General features: G+C 47.6%; 1 protein-coding gene across 1 annotated transcript in view; it reads right to left on the bottom strand.

Annotated features, from left to right (window-relative positions):
• SNTB1 (syntrophin beta 1) overlaps positions 1 to 17,507 on the bottom strand; it is a 236,160-nt gene that overhangs the window by 17,225 nt on the left and 201,428 nt on the right. Inside the window, exon 4 of the mRNA XM_046018798.1 lies at positions 15,450 to 15,589. Within this exon, the coding sequence (XP_045874754.1) occupies positions 15,450 to 15,589 (140 nt within the window). The remainder of the gene's footprint in view (positions 1 to 15,449; positions 15,590 to 17,507) is intronic.

Raw genomic sequence — 17,507 nt, 5'->3', positions numbered from 1 at the left:
AATCATTAAGAACACGTATAGAAAACCGAAAGTTTACAGCGTTTACTGAGTTTCTCAGAAGTGCTTTTATACTCAATGGTGTTTACGTTTTAGTTGCTTCAGGAAATACACCTAGTTCTTCCTTTTTAAAATCTTAAAATCTGTATCAGTTGGGGGCACCTGGCTGGCTCAGTCAGAGGAGCACGCAGCTCTTGACCCCGGAGTGGTGAGATCGAGCCCCACGTGGGGTGTACTGATCACTTAAATAATTGAAATAATCTGTGAAATCTATGAAATAACAATATTAATAATAATACTGTAAACTGTCCACGTTCGGCACAGACCTAGCGTACGGTTTGTACTAAGTATCACTCCCATAACCCCTTCCCTACCCCTCGGGCCTCCACCTTCGGATTCCTTATTTTAAAAAATGCAATTCCTGCCTCCCGTGCTCGAGATTCAATATCATAAAATACCTAAAGCCCTTCACCCAGTGTTTAGTGATCGTAAGAAGCATTCCGTAAACAATAGTTGCCTTATGCCTTTTCTAGCCTGGCATGTTCTCACCTTTCATCCCTAAATTTCCACCCAGGGGACATCAGCTCTGCCACAACCCAGGGCCAGCAGAAATGCAACACAGAGGCACAAGCGAAGGGAGAAGATACACCGTCCTCGTGGAGAATGTCGCTTGTTTGTGAATTTCCTACCAATATTAATTTTCCTCCAGGCAGACTATAAAATGGAAGCCAATAACTGGAAAAATGCGATTTATTGGAAAGCTTGCTGTTGGCAGATCTGGGTACAGGGAAGGAAATTATTAACCCAGTGAAACAAGGTATGAGAAAGGCCTGTATCCAGCTGATGGGTACAGGGCACAGGGAGTCCTTGATGGGGAAACTTGGGGTGTTACAGGCAGCAATGAAATGGGCCGTTGGAAGGAGGACTACTGCCGTAGTATTCGTCTCCTCACCACATTTCATTCATTGAAAAGAAAAGAGAAGAGGAGAAATGGATCTTTCCACTAATCAAGCATGGATTATCTAGTCTCTCCGTTAAAGAACAAGTTGATTTGGTATCCGAAGAACAGACATGCTGAATAACGTGTTCCTTTGAACACACCAGCACCGGTTAATGAAGTGTGCAGGGCTGTCTGTAAACAATCAGAGAAAGCAAACTGTCTTTTCTGCTACCTAATGCGCATATTGGTAACAAACAGATACTTTTCCAGATTAAAATCCAGTGATCTACAGGCACACCTGGGTGGCGCACTTGGATAAGCATCAGGCTCTCGGTTTCAACTCAGGTCCGGATCTCAAGGTCCTGGGATCAAGCCTTGCGTCCGGCTCTACACTCAGCATGGAGTCAGCCTGGGCTTCTCTCTCCTTCTCCCTCTGCCCCTCCCTACTCCCCCTCAAATAAATAACTAAATCTTTTTAAAAAATCAGGGGAACTACACCCGACATCCACACGATGCATATGGGTACCCTCCTCTGTGTGGAGTATTACACAGACCTTGAAAATTATTTTATAAACTCATATGGCCAGTGTGGGGAAATGTATATAGATCTATGGAAAATCTCTGGGTATGCAATTCAACTATGTACGAGAAAACCTTGGAAACAAATCCATGAAAACGTTGAGTGATTTACTGGGTGATTTCATTTCTTCTATAAAATTTTCCATTCCGCTGAAAATTTCCACTCCGCTGAAAAACACATATATTCCAACACTAAGCGTCATACATGTTTTGTCTGTCGTTTGTTTAACGCTGGTGTCAAGTCAGGGTTGGAATCCCAGATGAGCTCTTCTCTGTCCTCCTGCACGTGCTTATGTCGGGGTGGTTCTAAATGATCCTCGTCTCGCTCTTCAGACTTAACACCTGCAGTGGAACAGCCTTTCTCAACATGAAACTAACTGAGCCACGTGGGATGAAACCTACACCTGTGACCTCATTAATCCCTTATGCGAACCAACGGGCCTCCAGTAAATGAGACAGAAGAGACACTGAGAGCTGCCAGTTGAAGTTACAGGACACTGTTGGATTTGGGGGTGCTTCAAGGGGCCTTAGAGGAGCTTCTTGCTCTGTTCAAGCCTTTTCTGTTCAAATGACCACCAAAAAAGTCCCAAAGTCATTCATTCATTCAATCAATAAAGATTTTGCCCTTCGCCCACTGATAATCCTACCCGCATTTATGGGACACTGCTATGGACTGAACTGTGTCCCCCTAACACTCACAGGTTGAAGCCCTGACCCCCAGTGTTGACTGTATTTGGAAAAGGGCAGACAACGAGCTAATAAAGGTTAAGTGAAGGCACAAGGATGGGGCGGGGCCTCAGCCAGTAGGAGGGTGGCCTTACGAGAAAAGAAAGAGATGCCAGAGATCTCTCTCCCTCCATACACACGCAGTGGAAAGGCCAGGTGAGGACAGAGCAAGAAGGCAGCTGTCTGTAAGACAGGAAGGAAACGCTCAGCAGAAATCAACCCTGATGGAGACTAGAAAGTCTCCAGAATTGTGAGAAAGTAAGTTTCTGTTGTGTGTGCCACCGGCTTTGCAGTATTTTGTTTTGGCGTCCTAGCCAACAATAAAAGCACCTACTCTGTGCAAACCCAAGGCTAGGCATGGTGTGAGTAGAAAAGATGTGGTCCAAGTTCAAGAGGAGAAGTGCCCTCTTTCCTCTGATTCCCACAGACTCTTCACTCCAGGTTCTGTCCCCGTTCTTGGGAGGCTCAGTCCTAGAACATGGAAGAAAGTCGGAAACAGCCTCTGGCAGATGTCAAGTGCAAGAGATGAACCAGGGTCAGGTGGCTGGGTGGAGAATTATTCCTCTTCCGTGGGGCAACCTGATTACTACGGAGGTCTTTCTCCAGAGGGTGAACCTGAACCCGGAGTAAAAGTCATCCCATTGGGGCGCCTGGGTGGCTCAGTGGGTTAAGCCGCTGCCTTCAGCTCAGGTCATGATCTTGGGGTCCTGGGATCGAGTCCTGCATCGGGCTCTCTGCTGAGCAGAGCCTGCTTCTCTCTCTCACTGCCTGCCTCTCTATCTACTTGTGATCTCTCTCTGTCAAACAAATAAATAAAATCTTTAAAAAAAAAAAAAGTCATCCCATCACAGCAATGGAGAGCAGTGGATTCGGGCACAAGGACAAAGAGGAACCCTACATTTGTCAACATATTTGTCATTTCTTTCCTATCAAGATGTTGGAAATATAGATTCCTTTGCTCTTTATGTCATCCCCAACTAATTGCTTTTGACTGTCAACAGTAGTAAGCTGGAGACAAGCCACAGAGATGTGGACATGTACCGCTATGCTATCCTGAGAAGTCCGAACAGAGAGGTTTTATAAATCATGGCAATGCAAAATCGAGACAAGGCTACCTGACAAGGTAAGACCAAAATCCTTTCTCTTCCCTCTTTTTAGTTATGTGGGCTGCCACGGGAATAGGAGTGGCAGCTACAAGGAAGATACAGAGGAAAACAGTGGCCTGATGACATTTATAAATGTTCCGTGAAACTTTCACTAGATGAATTTGTATTGGTATCCAACCCCAACCAATTAAATAATAACCAGCTATACAACACTGGATACTGTATTGTCCAACTGGTCCCTAAGCATCACCATTCAGGGCTCGCAGGCACCTCCAATCAACAGAGGCTGAAGCCACATTGCCCAAGTTCCTTACAATCTTAAGAACCCAGTACCTGGGTTCCAGATGAAGAAACACCAGGACCCACAAGCACCATGTCCACTGCGAAGGACAGGCTGTTTTCACTGGGAGTCAAACCGCTATTCAAAAGAAACAGTCATGCAGAGGGGAGATGGAGGCTCTAAGCAAGGGAAGGTTTCCTGACGAAGGCACGGATGACATGAGTCGCTCTGTTTACATGTCGGTGGTGTGTGACGATAAGGAAGACGCAGCTGGCATCTCCAGGCTAACAGTGATATTGACGGATGCCTGAGGGAAGATAGGACTTGAAAATCCTTGCTTTGCTGCTTTAATGAAAAGAATGCTTTTGAGATAGGAGCCTGAGTAAAGTGCCACAGAAGCCGAGAAGGAAGTGGCATTTGAAGGAGAGCTGCCTGCTGCTTCCAATGAACTTGAGTCTTTGCTGGGAGGATTACACACCAAGGAACGGGAAGGGCTTACACACTGCAGAAGGGAAAATTGGGCCGGGGGAAGGGTGGTGATCTTTAGGAACTGAGGGAGAACAAGTCAGAGGTTCCAAGACTGGAAAAGTGAAAATGATATCCTGATTTTCAGAACACGGAATAAAGTAGATTCTTTGACCTCATTCTCAGGCCAAATTCAGTAATGGATTCCTTTAAAGTAGCCCTTAGTAAGTAAACTTATGGCATCTCTCAATGACTGTTGGCTGAATAACTCCATGAATACAAGTTTTCAAAAACGTTTTAAATATGTGATGAGTTCAGGGGCGCCTGGGTGGCTCAGTCAGTTAAGCATCTGCCTTCAGCCCAGATCATGATCCCAGGGTCCTGGAATCGAGGCCCACCTTGGGCTCCCTACTCAGCGGGGAAGTCTGCTCCTCTCCCCGCTCATATGCGTTCTCTCTCTCTCAAATAAATAAAATCTTAAAAATAAAAAATAAAAATGTGGGTTTAATTTTGGAAAGGAAAGTGCGCGTGCGTGTGCGCGCACACACACACACACACCCCTGACCTATTCTGAAATGCTACGAAACGTGGGGCAGCGAAAAAGTCCTCCTTGTGGGGTCTTTGTTTGCAGGCCATACTGGGGAATACATCACTATAGCTGGATTCTGGACACTGAGTAGCAGGTGAATGTCAGCCAGACATTAGGATTTTTAAAAGTCATCAGGTGCCCATTTAGAAAGGCAGGGTGTCGGGAGAGAACGTGTCCGCCAGAATTTGTCCCATTCTGCCGGGAACAGCCTTTTGACGTTCCTTTCAAGATTCTTCCCAAAGATTTTTTCTGATCTGCAGTCTCAAGGGAGCCTCTGAAATAGCTATTATTTATGTTTCAATTATTTTACATTTTAAGCTATTTGCGTAGTTTAAAAATACGACCATCTGTCTCTTATCTGCGGCAGGGACGAAGCAACAGCAACCAAGAAAATGCTCTCTCCCAAGAGTTGAAGATAACTTTCTTACCCAGTCGGAAGAAGACATGGGCAGGCAGCCTGGGACCGGCTTTCAAGCTGCAATTCACACCCAGTATCTAAGTTTTATCGGAACCAGCGTGAGAAGCCTAAGGACATGCTTTGTTCCCTGGTTACAGAATTCAAACACCTGTTCCCATGGTTGGAACCAAAGCCACAGACTCCAGCAAGACTCTACATTTCCTATTATCTGGGTGTATGAGTTAGTGAACCTCTGAAAGGCCCATTAACATGAGTGGGGCAGGAGAATGAAGACCTGGATGTGAGGGGACAGAGCAGAGTCAGAGAGCCCAACTCGGCTCTCTGCCAACTGGTGACCTTGGCAAGTTACCTACACCCTCCATGCCTTGGATTCCTTGAATGCAAACTGGGGATAGCCGGACGCCTACCTCACTGTGTTGTTGCCAAGGATGAAATGCATTATGTGAATACTGCATGGAACAGCACCTGGAACAGAATATACACACGAAGTAACCGCTACCATCAGCTCGATCAGGGAAGCAATTTTTATCGGATTGTTCCGTGCTGTACATGTACAACCCAGAACAATTCCAGGTCCGTGGCAAGTAAATATTTGTGAAATGAGTAGCCAGAATACAAGGAGGACTCTTTTCCAAGAAGTTTGTGATTAAGAACAGCTATGAGACATCGTGACTTCTCTCCCACCCTGGGTCTTCCATCCATGTGAAACAGTAGCTAATGCTGGATCCAAAGAACTTGGGTTTAGATCCATGAAATGCTCATTTCCAGATTAATTCAATCCTGGAAAAAGTGATCTAGAAAGGTAACTAGGATGCGATGTTCTATGGGATTAGCCTAACATCCATTTCCTATTCCTTCCTTCCAATCTACCTTTAGCAACTAGTGTTTCTTTTTTGGTCTTGGAGTAGAAGGTGACAATTTTGTCAGAAAAGAAAAAAACAAAAACAATGAGTCCTTAAGATTTTACATTCACGATCAGCATGGACCCAAGCTACCTACGTTTAAATATAAATGGGTCCCTCACCCACATTAAAAAAAAAGGGGGGGGTGCCTGGGTGGCTCAGTGGATTGAGCCGCTGCCTTTGGCTCGGGTCATGATCTCAGGGTCCTGGGATCGAGCCCCGCGTCGGGCTCTCTGCTCCACGGGGAGTCTGCTTCCTCCTCTCTCTGCCTACCTCTCTGCCTACTTGTGATCTCTCTCTCTGTCAAATAAAAAAAAAAAAAAAAATTAAAAAAATTAAAAAAAAAAAGGTGAAATGTTTCTAAATTACTGCAATGGCCCAAAGTGGCTCACAAGGAGGTTTCTACAAGGCTCAGTGTGGCTGCGGGATAAGGCCATTCACTGGTCAAATTCTTTGTCTGAGACTTGGGGGAATGTGGCAGCAGGAAATCCCCTCATTCCCACAGGTCAGGCAAAATGCATCTCTACCAATAACCGAGGTACTAGACAGCACACGGTTTCTACATCTTCAGATATATCCCTCTGCCTGACTGGTTTTCAGAAAAACAGAAACAAAAAAAACCTGTCTCACAAAGGATGCTCATGCACTAATTTAATTCTGGATGGGTGTTAGAGAATGTTGCATAAAATGTTCCATACAAAAACATTATTATTAATGTCCTTAATTAAAACAAAAACAGTTGCAGCACACAGATTCCACCAAATTAGAGAAATTACATATTAGGTAACTGGGTTGCTAAGCAATATTACATTCTCATTTTACTTAATTGCTGTAATTAGCATCTCCCGGCAGATGTCACAATGCAAGCCACACACACACACACACACACAAAAAGAAAGGAAAACAACTGGTCCGATCTCATAAATGGTTCAGGTGCTCTTGAATACTTCTATCCGCTGGCCACCCCAGTGGGGCCCAGCAGTCAACAAGGTGTCTAGGCAGGTGAGGGGCGAGTCACTAACAAGCCCACTGTACGGAAGAGGGGCCGCACTCCAGCTTGTCAACTATATGCAGAAAGGAAATTACAGTGAGAGACAATAATGAGCTCTTCAGGTCACCCACAGATTTAATTCACCTCCACACCCACACACTTGCCATGTCTAGAGATGAACAAGGGTTACCATCTGATGGATAATCTCACATCGTGACTGTCCATGGTCTTTTTATCATTTTAAGTTAATAGTCTTTTTATCATTTGGCGATCTTAGAACTTTTTTGGGGGGGGGAGCAGCAGGTAGAAGGAGAGGAAGAAGCAGGGAGAGCAGCAGACAGAGGGAGAGGGAGAAGCAGACTTCCTGCTGAGCAAGGAGCCTGATGCAGGACTCAATCCCAGGACCCTGGGACCATGACCTGAGCTGAAAGCAGATGCTTAACCAATGGAGCCACCCAGGTGTCCTGCGATCTTAGAACTTTAATTTTTAAATATATTCTTTGAGTTTTCTGGTTATCTCTTCCATATTGCCTTATCCCATCCATGTTTTAATTACTTCAACATATATCATAATGAGTACTGAATATGTATTATAAAAAGACCTTCAAGAACTCCATGGAAGAGAATGACAAAATCTGTTCTCTTTTAATAGGAACATGAAACCACGAGTGGATAATCTGAACAATGAGCTTTTGTAACTCTTGGCTTGTGGCTCTCACATTCTGTACTCTTTTAAATCCCCCTACCATCAGCACTTGGTACAGTGCTGGCCCCTCACTGGAGACTCTTAAACATTTCTTAAATTGAACCGGACATCCCTGCCCCAAGGAAGAAGCCATCGATAGGCCTGCCGTGTTGTTACAAGCATCATTCAGAGCTGGCTTTCTTGAGCAGTGGGGGTGGGGAGTTCCAGTCTCCCTCCTCATCTCTCTACTTGTCTCCCCCACCCCTCTCCCACCCAACTCTAAGAAGCTGCTGGATTGATAGGAGGGAGGACAGGAGGCCGGCAGCTAGTATGAACCCTAGGATCCCGGGGCCAATGGGACGGGCAGATGCGAAGGTAGCCTCTGCACTTCTCAGTGTGACAGAGTGTGGACCCACGGGCCACTCATGCTACCCTAGGGAGTGTCCATGGCAAACGCTGGCTCACCTTCCCTCCCTAACAGAAGAGGCCTCCCAGGCTTCGCGTGAAAACCACAAGTTGATTGTAATTTAATGTCTGACCCACACAACTGGCCCAACTTCCCCTGGTGTAAAGCATTCCTGAAATTTCTGAGGCTGGCCTGAGGCAGCAACTACTTTTAGCACTCAGAAATGGGTTAGTTCCTGAGGCACCGAAGATAACCCAGCCTGGTTAGGTTAAGCAAAAGGCCAGCGTCTTTGGCTCCCCGTGGAGTCAAAGGAGTGAAGGGCACATTCATCCATTCTGGTCTCTGGCGACCCCAGCCTTCTCCCGCACCCACAGGTGGGAGAACCGGGCACAGAGCAGCAGCCCCCCGCCTGCAAGCTCTGTGCCGACCACCGGGACGGGGTGTGGCAGAATTTCTGGGTTGCATCTCCTCTAGCATTTCAGAAGCACTGCGATCTTAATCCTTATTCTCTGTAGGCCTAGCTCACTCGCCAATTCTGACGACGGTGACAAAAAAAACACGCTTCCTCCATATGGGCAAGAGTACCTTTTTTTTTTTTTTAAATGTTCAGCAACATCAAAGCAGCTTTGGCTAAGCAAAAAAATGTTTTCCCAAGGACTCATAAAAACTGAGGGATGAGAACAGCTAAAATTAGTGTTTGAAGACTTCCTGAGCACACTGTTACCAACAATTGTGCTACTGAGGCACACAGGTGCCATCCCTGCTTGCCAGCAGGAGAGGTGACGGCTTGGAAACTTCTCCGCACGGGGGTAAAGACCAAGAACATGTCACGAGCACGGCTGGTGCCCCTCTTAGGAAACACAATCAAATTTTCTCTCTTCCAGAAAAATATAAAATTAGATGTGCCTGGGACTACCAAAAAAAACAAAAACAAAAAAAAAACCCAAACAAACAAACTAAACAAATCAACTATGAACTGTCTGAGGGAATAACTTGATTTCGAAGAACCCTGTTTCCTTCTGGCTCTGGCCCTGCCAGTTCTTGTGCAAGAGGAAAACCGTGTCTGACCTTCTGAAGGAGGCTGCCCAGCCCTGCTAAGGGGGAGGGAAGGGGACTGGAGGTTGCCCAGCCCTGCTGTGCCCCGTGATGCTAAATAAGGCGGCCCTTCTGTCATGGCTGTGGACTGAATCCTTTCCCACTGTCACGCTGTCGGCTCATAGGTTGAGGCCCTAACCCTCAGTGCGTCTGTGTTTAGAGATGGGGCCGACCAGGTGGTCTTGAAGGTTAAATGAGCTCGTAAGGGTGTGGCCCAGCTCCAGGGCAAAGAAGTCACAGAAGCACACAGCAAGATGGCAGCCGAGAAGAGGGCTCACCGGAAACCAACCACCCTGGCGCTGTGGTCTCAGCCTCCTCAGCCTCTGGGACTGTGAGAAAAGAATTACCAGTTGCTTCAGCTCTCCCGAGCTGACGGACGCAGTCATCAATTCTGTCGTTTCCCTGATCACTGCAGTAGAGATTCTGATCCTGGTTTTCAGGTGAGGAACCAGGATCTGAGAGGCGATAGGATTTGCTCACGGTCACGCGGCCTGTAAACTCTGGGGCTTGACAGGGCGAGCCTGGAATGTGAAGCCCCCGCTGTCAAACCCAATACTGTGACCTCTCCTCTCCACCAGCAAGTTAAGTTGCTGTTTTTACTTTTTAAGGAGCTGTTTTTTCAGGCTTTCTGTTTGCTTGCTTGCTTACTGATTGACCGATTGATGGATTGCTAGGATGGGCTTTGAAAGATTTCTTCCGAAGTGCTCCGATGATAATCTGTGCATTTCGATTGCTCACAGGTGTTTAGTGTGATGAAGTTGTTTTTCAAATGTGGCCAATGTGCTGTTAAACCCCCCAATAGAGAAAAGGTTAAAAAAAAGAGTAATAATAACTAAATTTATTTAGCACTTAGCACGCATCAAGCATTACCTTACGCCTTCACGTTATCTAATGTAACCTTCTAACAACCTTACCAAGGTAGGTACAAATATTATGCCCATCACAGATGAGGGACACAAGGCAGTAAGAGATTACAAAATTTGTCCAAGTTTCCGCAGCTGGTACGTAGCTGGGATTTGGAGCCATGTTCTAAGTATCCAGAATTTGTACCCAGGAGCATCCGTGCAATGGAACGCAATGCAGGGTGTCAAAGAAAGCTAAGGCAGAGTACAAAATATCAGTGGAAAATTCCTACAGGATCATGTTAAGTGAAAAAGCAGGGCGAGCAAACGGCACATTTGAGGAGCTTCTGATGACTCGGTGAGCACAGGATCCAGGACAGCCTTTGAACGCAGGCATCGGCGGTCGTCACTACATGGAGCGACTTCCTTCCGCAGGACCGCAGGGAAGGAAGATGTACGTCCCTGCTCAGGGTCTTCCAACCAGAGGCTCTCACAATGGAGCCTGGGTCAGAAACACCTGGAGGGCCTCAACTCGCAGCGAGGCTGGGCCCCACCTCCAGTGCCTGAATCCACTGGTCTAGAGCCGGGGCCAGGGCGGGGGACATCTTGCACCCCTAGCAAGCTCGCAGGTGGTGCTCGTGCCCAAGCTGAGAACCGGTCACAGCCCTGGGTAGAAACTCCAGGTCTCCGATGGCAACCACAGTCCTGTCCTCACTCTGTTGTGTGATCGGGGTGGCTACCTCGTGCATGACGCAGTTGTCAAGAGGGTGAAGGAAAGGTCTATTTAGCTCTCCTCAGCTAATTCAAAGAGCCACTAAAACTCCAGGGAATAAGAACGTGCTCTTTTGGGAGGCTGCAGGGAACAGTGGTTAAAAAAGGTGCATTCTGTTTGGGGCGCCTGGGTGGCTCAGTGGGTTAAGCGTCTGCCCTCAGCTCCTGATCCCAGGGCCCTAGGGGATTGTGACCCCGCTCAGTGGGGAACCTGCTTCTCCCTCTGTCCCTCCTGCTCTCTTTCTCTCTCTCTCTGTGTCAAATAGATAATATCTTTAAAAAAAAAAAAGGTACGTTCTAAATCTTAGGTCTACCTCTTACTAGCTTATGACTTATCCTCTTAGTTCCTCAGTTTACTCATCTGTGAAACAGGAATAAAACCTACACCTCAGAGGGCTGGGGGCTGGGGGTTAAATTCGGCCATTTTCCTGATGCTTGTGGAAAACTTACTTCTGAACCTCGCCTGCTGAGCCAGGATCTCCAGGGCAGGGTCCCCAGGACCGGCCTCTTTAGTAAATCGCCAGGTGATTCTTAAACTGGGCATGTTTTACAAAATTGAATAGAATCCAAGTAAACACCAGGCCTGTATGTTGGCTCCTTCTACGAAGGTCAGCCACTGGCTGATTAGCACCTGGGCCTGTTTGCAAGTAGTCCCACCACTGCCTTCTTGATAGTATCACTCAGCATGATTAATTAGTAGATACTCTAATAAAATTTTAGAAGACGTGACTCTATATCCATAAATAAAAATGACCTGAAGTGTACATTTGAGATTTGTGTACATTACTATTTACATATCATGTATTTTTTAAAGATTTTACCTGACAGAGACACAGGGAGAGCAGGAACACAAGCAGAGGTCGTGGGACAGGGAGAAAAGCAGGCTTCCCGCTGAGCAGGAAGCCGGATGCGGGGCTCCATCCCAGAACCCTGGAATCACAACCTGAGCAAAGGCAGATGCTTAACGACTGAACCACCCAGGCGCCCCTACAAATCGTACTTTTTTAAAAGAGATTTTATTTTAGAGAGAGAGAGTTCACCTGTAGGGGGAGGGAGAGGGAGATAATCTCCAGCAGACGCTGCACTGAGCTGGGAGCCTGACAAGGGGCTCAGTGGGGGCTCAACGTGGGGCTGGACGCAGGGCTTGTTCCCACGACCTTGAGATCATGACCTGAGCCGAAACCAAAGTTGGATACTTAACCCTCTGAGCCACCCAGGTGTCCCTATAAATCATACTTTAACAAAAGGTTTTAAAAGGAAATTTTAAGAAGTCATGAGTCCTCTTCTTTTGAAAAATGCACTCAGGGGTGCCTGGGTGGCTCTAACAGTTAAGCATCTGCCTTCAGCTCGGATCATGACCCCAGGGTCCTGGGATTAAGCCCCACATCGGGCTCCTTGCTCAGTGGGGAGCCTGCTTCTCCCTCTGCCTCTCTTTCTCACTCTCTCTGTCAAATGAATAAATAAAACCTTTTAAAAAAAGAAAAGAAGGGCGCCTGGGTGGCTCAGTGGGTTGGGCCACTGCCTTCGGCTCGGGTCATGATCTCGGGGTCCTGGGATCGAGTCCCGCATCGGGCTCTCTGCTCGGCAGGGAGCCTGCTTCCCTCTCTCTCTCTCTGCCTGCCTCTCTATCTACTTGTGATCTCTCTCTGTCAAATAAATAAATAAAATCTTTAAAAAAAAAGAAAAGAAAAGAAAAGAAAAATGCACCCAAAGACAAATCACGCGACTGGATAGGCTGCGTGTCTCAATGCTCACCTGTGCAGGACACACTGCCACGTGTGACCGCATGGAACACAGGGCAAGTAAATGAGACACTTGATGGACTTAAATATGTGGCTGGGAAGCAGCCAGTGGAAGTACTGGGGTAACATGGGTAATGGAAGGATCCAGAATTTCCCTTTGACTTCTACCACCTCTGGCAGTGAGTTCTCTGCCCGAAGCGAACAGCTTCAGTCCAGCCTCCCATCTCCAACAGCCCAGGGGCAAGCACTCTCCTGGCAGGAGGAAAACAAAGATGGAAACTCTAGCTCCTGCAGGCGGCAAGTCAGCCACTAACCCAAAGCGACGAAATAAGAAGGAACCACCAGGGCCACCATAGCGCCTTGGACGTCCTCTGCCTCGTGGGCTACAGCTGGAGGTCAGGGGCATGATGACAAGCCTAAGCTCCCCATTGCCCACAGGGCTCACACACGCGGACAACACAGTCTTATTCTGGGGTTCAGCGGCGAGGCGGGGTGATGTGGGAAAGAGACAGTCAACTCGGAGGTCAATTACCGTCACTGCATCTCCTTTGCGTTTAGACGGTAGGCGCCGATTTCTTACGATGCCTCTTGTTCTAGACAAGCCCAGGTGGCACTGAAAGGGTTTCCATTTTTATCTCCATAGTGGATGCAGGCTCCTGGTTTCAGGCTACTCCTGTGCTTTGCTCACAGCCCAGACCTCGCATGCCCATGGCTCCTGAGGCTGTTCAGAGGTACTTTCGGTGGCCCAGCCGAACCTACTCAGATGCCACTCACTGCACCTGTGCTCCCCTCCCCCCGGAGACACCGATGGTCTGCTGTGTGGACGGCCAGAAGACCCTGCAAGACGACCTCCCGTCAGGCAGCCTGAGCTCTGGACACACAGCCGCTGGAGCGAGTCAGTCCAGTCACTCGCCCGAACCAGAACAAATTCGGAGGTGGTCACTTAGGCTACAGGGTGGTGCTGTGCAACAGAACTTTCTGCGGGGATGGATATGTTCTAAGATCAGTGTTGTTCAACACAGGAGCCACCAGCCACAACTACTGAATGTGGCTAGTGTGGACTGAGGCGCTGGATTTTCAAAATCCTGCATGCACGCCGGCATGAATAAAAAGGCAGCCTCCACGTCAGAATGGCTAGAAACTGCGAGGAGAGAGCTATGCCTGAGGGTAAGTTTTATCTTCAAGTTGCCTGAGAGTTACCGAGAAACTTTACCTTTCTCAGACTTCTGTTCCTGGTGACTAAGGTCTGATCTTACTTTGGTTCTGGTTGGGAGAATCTGCACGTCAGTGCCCATGGCCGAGGGCTATGGAAAGTGCTGGTGGTTGGGCTGAATTTGAATGGACCCCAAGACAGCCCGAAGCTCCACAGGAACATTTTAGGATGTCTGGACTCTGATTGTTGTGATTTTATTGTGAGCATCAGTAGTGTTTTCGTAACTATCCTGCCAAAGATTTTCAGGCTTAGGATACTCAAAAATTAAATTACTGTTTCGCTTCATTTCATTTCATTTCATTTATATCTGAATGATCTAGGTGTGGTCCCTGACGCCTGACCCCTGAAGGCCTCCTCCTCTACTCACTTCTGGAGCCAATAATTGCCTTCTTCAGGTCACCCTTGCTGTTCTCCATAATCACCATAAGTGGAAGTAAGAGTGCTTTGAAAGGAGTTTCGGCTCCACACACCACTGCCGCTTTACTCTCCTGTCCCCTCTTGTTCTGCTCCTGGGTCTCATTCTGCTCCCTGTGCCCGAGCCTTGGCTATTTCCTGTCTGGCACAACTCAGTCCCTTCAGAACTAGAGAAACCACCTTGTTTCTCTCTCTCTCTCTTGCTCGGGACTGATGCCCCCAAACCTCCATCCGCTATGCTGTCTATAGGACCAAACTCCTTCCAGAATCTGTCCCACACTGTTCAGTAATTCATTCCACAGACATTTTAGGGCCCTGTATCACCAAGCCCAATGCCGGGGAGGCCATAGGCATCATGTTAGCATGCCTGCCTTCTAGGTCAAGAAGGAGAGATGGAGGGGTAATAAAAACTATGCCCATTATCCTAAAGCACGTACCGAAAGAGCTGGCAACAGGAGCCAGGTCTGGGAGCGTCAACTGCTTGGACCAAGACTCAGATCTAAAGCGCTTTTGTGCTCAGAATACAGACCTTCAAAAAGAGGGTAAGGGGCGCCTGGGTGGCTCAGTGGGTTAAAGCCTCTGCCTTCAGCTCAGGTCATGATCCCAGGGTCCTGGGATCAAGCCCCACATCGGGCTCTCTACTCCTCGGGGGGCCTGCTTCCTCCTCTCTCTCTCTCTGCCTGCCTCTCTGCCTACTTAAGATCTCTGTCTGTCAGGTAAATAAATAAAATATTTAAAAAAAAAAAAAAGAGGGTGAGCCATGGTGCATTAAGATAATATGTCACATGAACAATAACTGGCACTGAAGGTCTTATGAAACAGACCGACGTGGCAGTCCCACTTCCACAGGAAGCACCCCAACCGGAAGCTGTGGGGTCTGGTGCCTAGCAGACCGTAGAAAGCCCAGTCCCACTACACTCCCGCATGACAATCTCTGCGCCCCACGTTTGAAGACCCTTGCTTGACGATTCTACCTGAATCTCAAGATTGCGAACACAGGGTTATAGTTCATCTCAAAGGAACTGGGGTGGAGACCCAGGGAAGGTGACAAGGCGCAGGCCATCTCCCAGATGTCACCCCTCCTTCAAGATGGACAAGCAGTTTGTTCTGTGGCCCCATATGGCCCCACGCAGGGCCATAAAGGATAATTCACCTATCTGGGTAGAAATGTGTGGCTACATTCCCCACGCAACAGGAAGCGGGAATGTAACATGCTGATCTACTTGTAATTGACTAGAAGGGTTTCAAATGGAAAAGACATCAGACTCAAACACAAGGCCAAGGCTACCTGGTGGCAAGAAGAGGGTATGTGTGAACTGGGCTGAACCAGGCTTCCTTCCTCCGCGGCATGCTGTCATAGATTAAAAGGTCCTTCTCGGTCAGCACGACGAGGGCTGGCTTCCACTGCTTCTCGCTCTCCCCGGGCACCTGGAACAGAAAGCAGGGTGCTGTCAAGTCACAGCCTGAAAGGAGGAGGGACTGGAAAGGACAAGCTGCCTCCCCCACACACTAATCAGAAGAGCTGACCATAGGAGCCTTGGGTTCAGGTCATGAAATCAAAAGAGAAGAAACCATGCTTGATTCTGGAAAAGATGTTTTCTCCAGGGCCCTGGCGTGAATCCTCAGTACAGCAAGGAGGAGCCCAGCTGCCGAACATCTGTCACTGTTTCTCACCTGCCAGTCAGCACTGAAATCATTATTTCAGAGTGGGATGCAGATGCTCGGGGGAATAAGCACGCCCAGATGGTTCTCTGGTAGAGCGCATTGTTTTTATTAGGAAACGGCAAGGTTTGAAAGCTTTTGAAGAAATATCCAAAGGCTCTGAAAGTGTATTATGGAGGCAAATGTCTGTCTGTCTGGAGAGATAGGAGACATCACAGCCTTTCATCGACACTGTTTCTGCAACTCAGGCACCATCTTAAAATTCTCTTAGTTCCACGTGGCACAGAAAATTCCTTAACTCTGGGGGTGAAATGAGCCGGCGGGGACAGGAGAGGATTCAAACGTCTAGTTGGGTGTTTGGAGCAGGTGACCCTTAAGGTCCCTTCCATTCCTGGGAGGTGGGTAGCTCAGGTCTTATGTCATGAATTAGCCCCCTCCCCCTGCCTGGTGTTTATCATCCCAAACTCTGCACATGTTTTTCATCTATGAAAATTCCCTCTTTCCAACGTGAACTCTGGGCCCTGTGAGAAGTCTTTATTCTCAGTCTGAACACACTCAGTGTGTTAACCTTGTGACTCGAAGCTCAGATCCTACGGCAGAAGCATGGGCCTCACATGGGAGCCTGCTGGAAATGCAGAGTCTCAGGCCCATCCCAGACCAATTGAATCAAATCTGCATTTTAGCAAGACCTTCGGGTGGCTCCTTAAAGATTAAGAATCACTGTGCCAGATGAGGTCAAGGTCGTCTTTGATGCTGGCAATTCAGTGAAGATTCCACCCTTTCATGACAAACCACAGTCCAAAATCTGTTCAAAATGAAGCTAGGCAGTAAGCTGCATAAGAGATAAAGCTAATTTCTTCCCTTTGTGTTCTTCTCGTTACTTTTCTTAAGTGCTACAGTGACATCTGCAGTGAAGTGGCTTGAAGACCGACCGATCAAAGCCGCGAGGATGTGCAGGATGGCGGGAGGGGGGAGCCTGGAAGGTTCTGTAGTTTTATGGGCTACCTGAATCTGGGTCCCTGCTCCATTATTTATTGCCTGGGTAACTCTGGGAGAGTTATTATTCTCTGTCCTTCTATTTCTTCACCAATAACGGTAATATCACACACAACAGTGGTTTAGAGTGTTGTTTCTGGAGCCAGAATGCCTGAACATAAATCATAGCTCTTTCCAATTTACTAGCTGGGGGATCTCGGCCAAGTCAGCTCATCTCTTTGTATCTCAGTTTCTATACCTGTAAAATGGGGAAATAATAGTACCTATATGAGAGGATTGTGGCAAAGGTTGAGTTAAAATGTCTAAAATGCTTATCACATGCAGAATATGCATCCCTCTTAATAGCGTGTACCTCATAATGCTAGAGGGGAGATTAAATGAGACAGTACACGGGGGGTGCCGGGCTGGCTCAGTCAGTAGAGCATGTGACTCAATCTCAAGGTGGCAAATGCAAGCCCCAGTTGGGTGAGAAGCCTACTTTGAAAGAAAGAAAGAATGAGAGAGAAAGAAGAAAGTAAGTCAGTCTATGGTGTGCTTAGCATAACAACGTCTGGCAGATAGTAAGGCCCTCACTGAACCATAGGGTGGGAAACGTGTAGCCGACTCACTGGTTTCTAAACTTGTCAAAAGGAATTCTTTGGATATGGCAACAATAGGTCAAAGTACGGACTTTCCTTGGGAAAAAAAT

This window comes from Meles meles, chromosome 1 (genome assembly GCF_922984935.1).
Source record: "Meles meles chromosome 1, mMelMel3.1 paternal haplotype, whole genome shotgun sequence".
Lineage (NCBI taxonomy): Eukaryota > Metazoa > Chordata > Mammalia > Carnivora > Mustelidae > Meles > Meles meles.
This window is presented reverse-complemented; position numbering and strand designations above follow the sequence as displayed.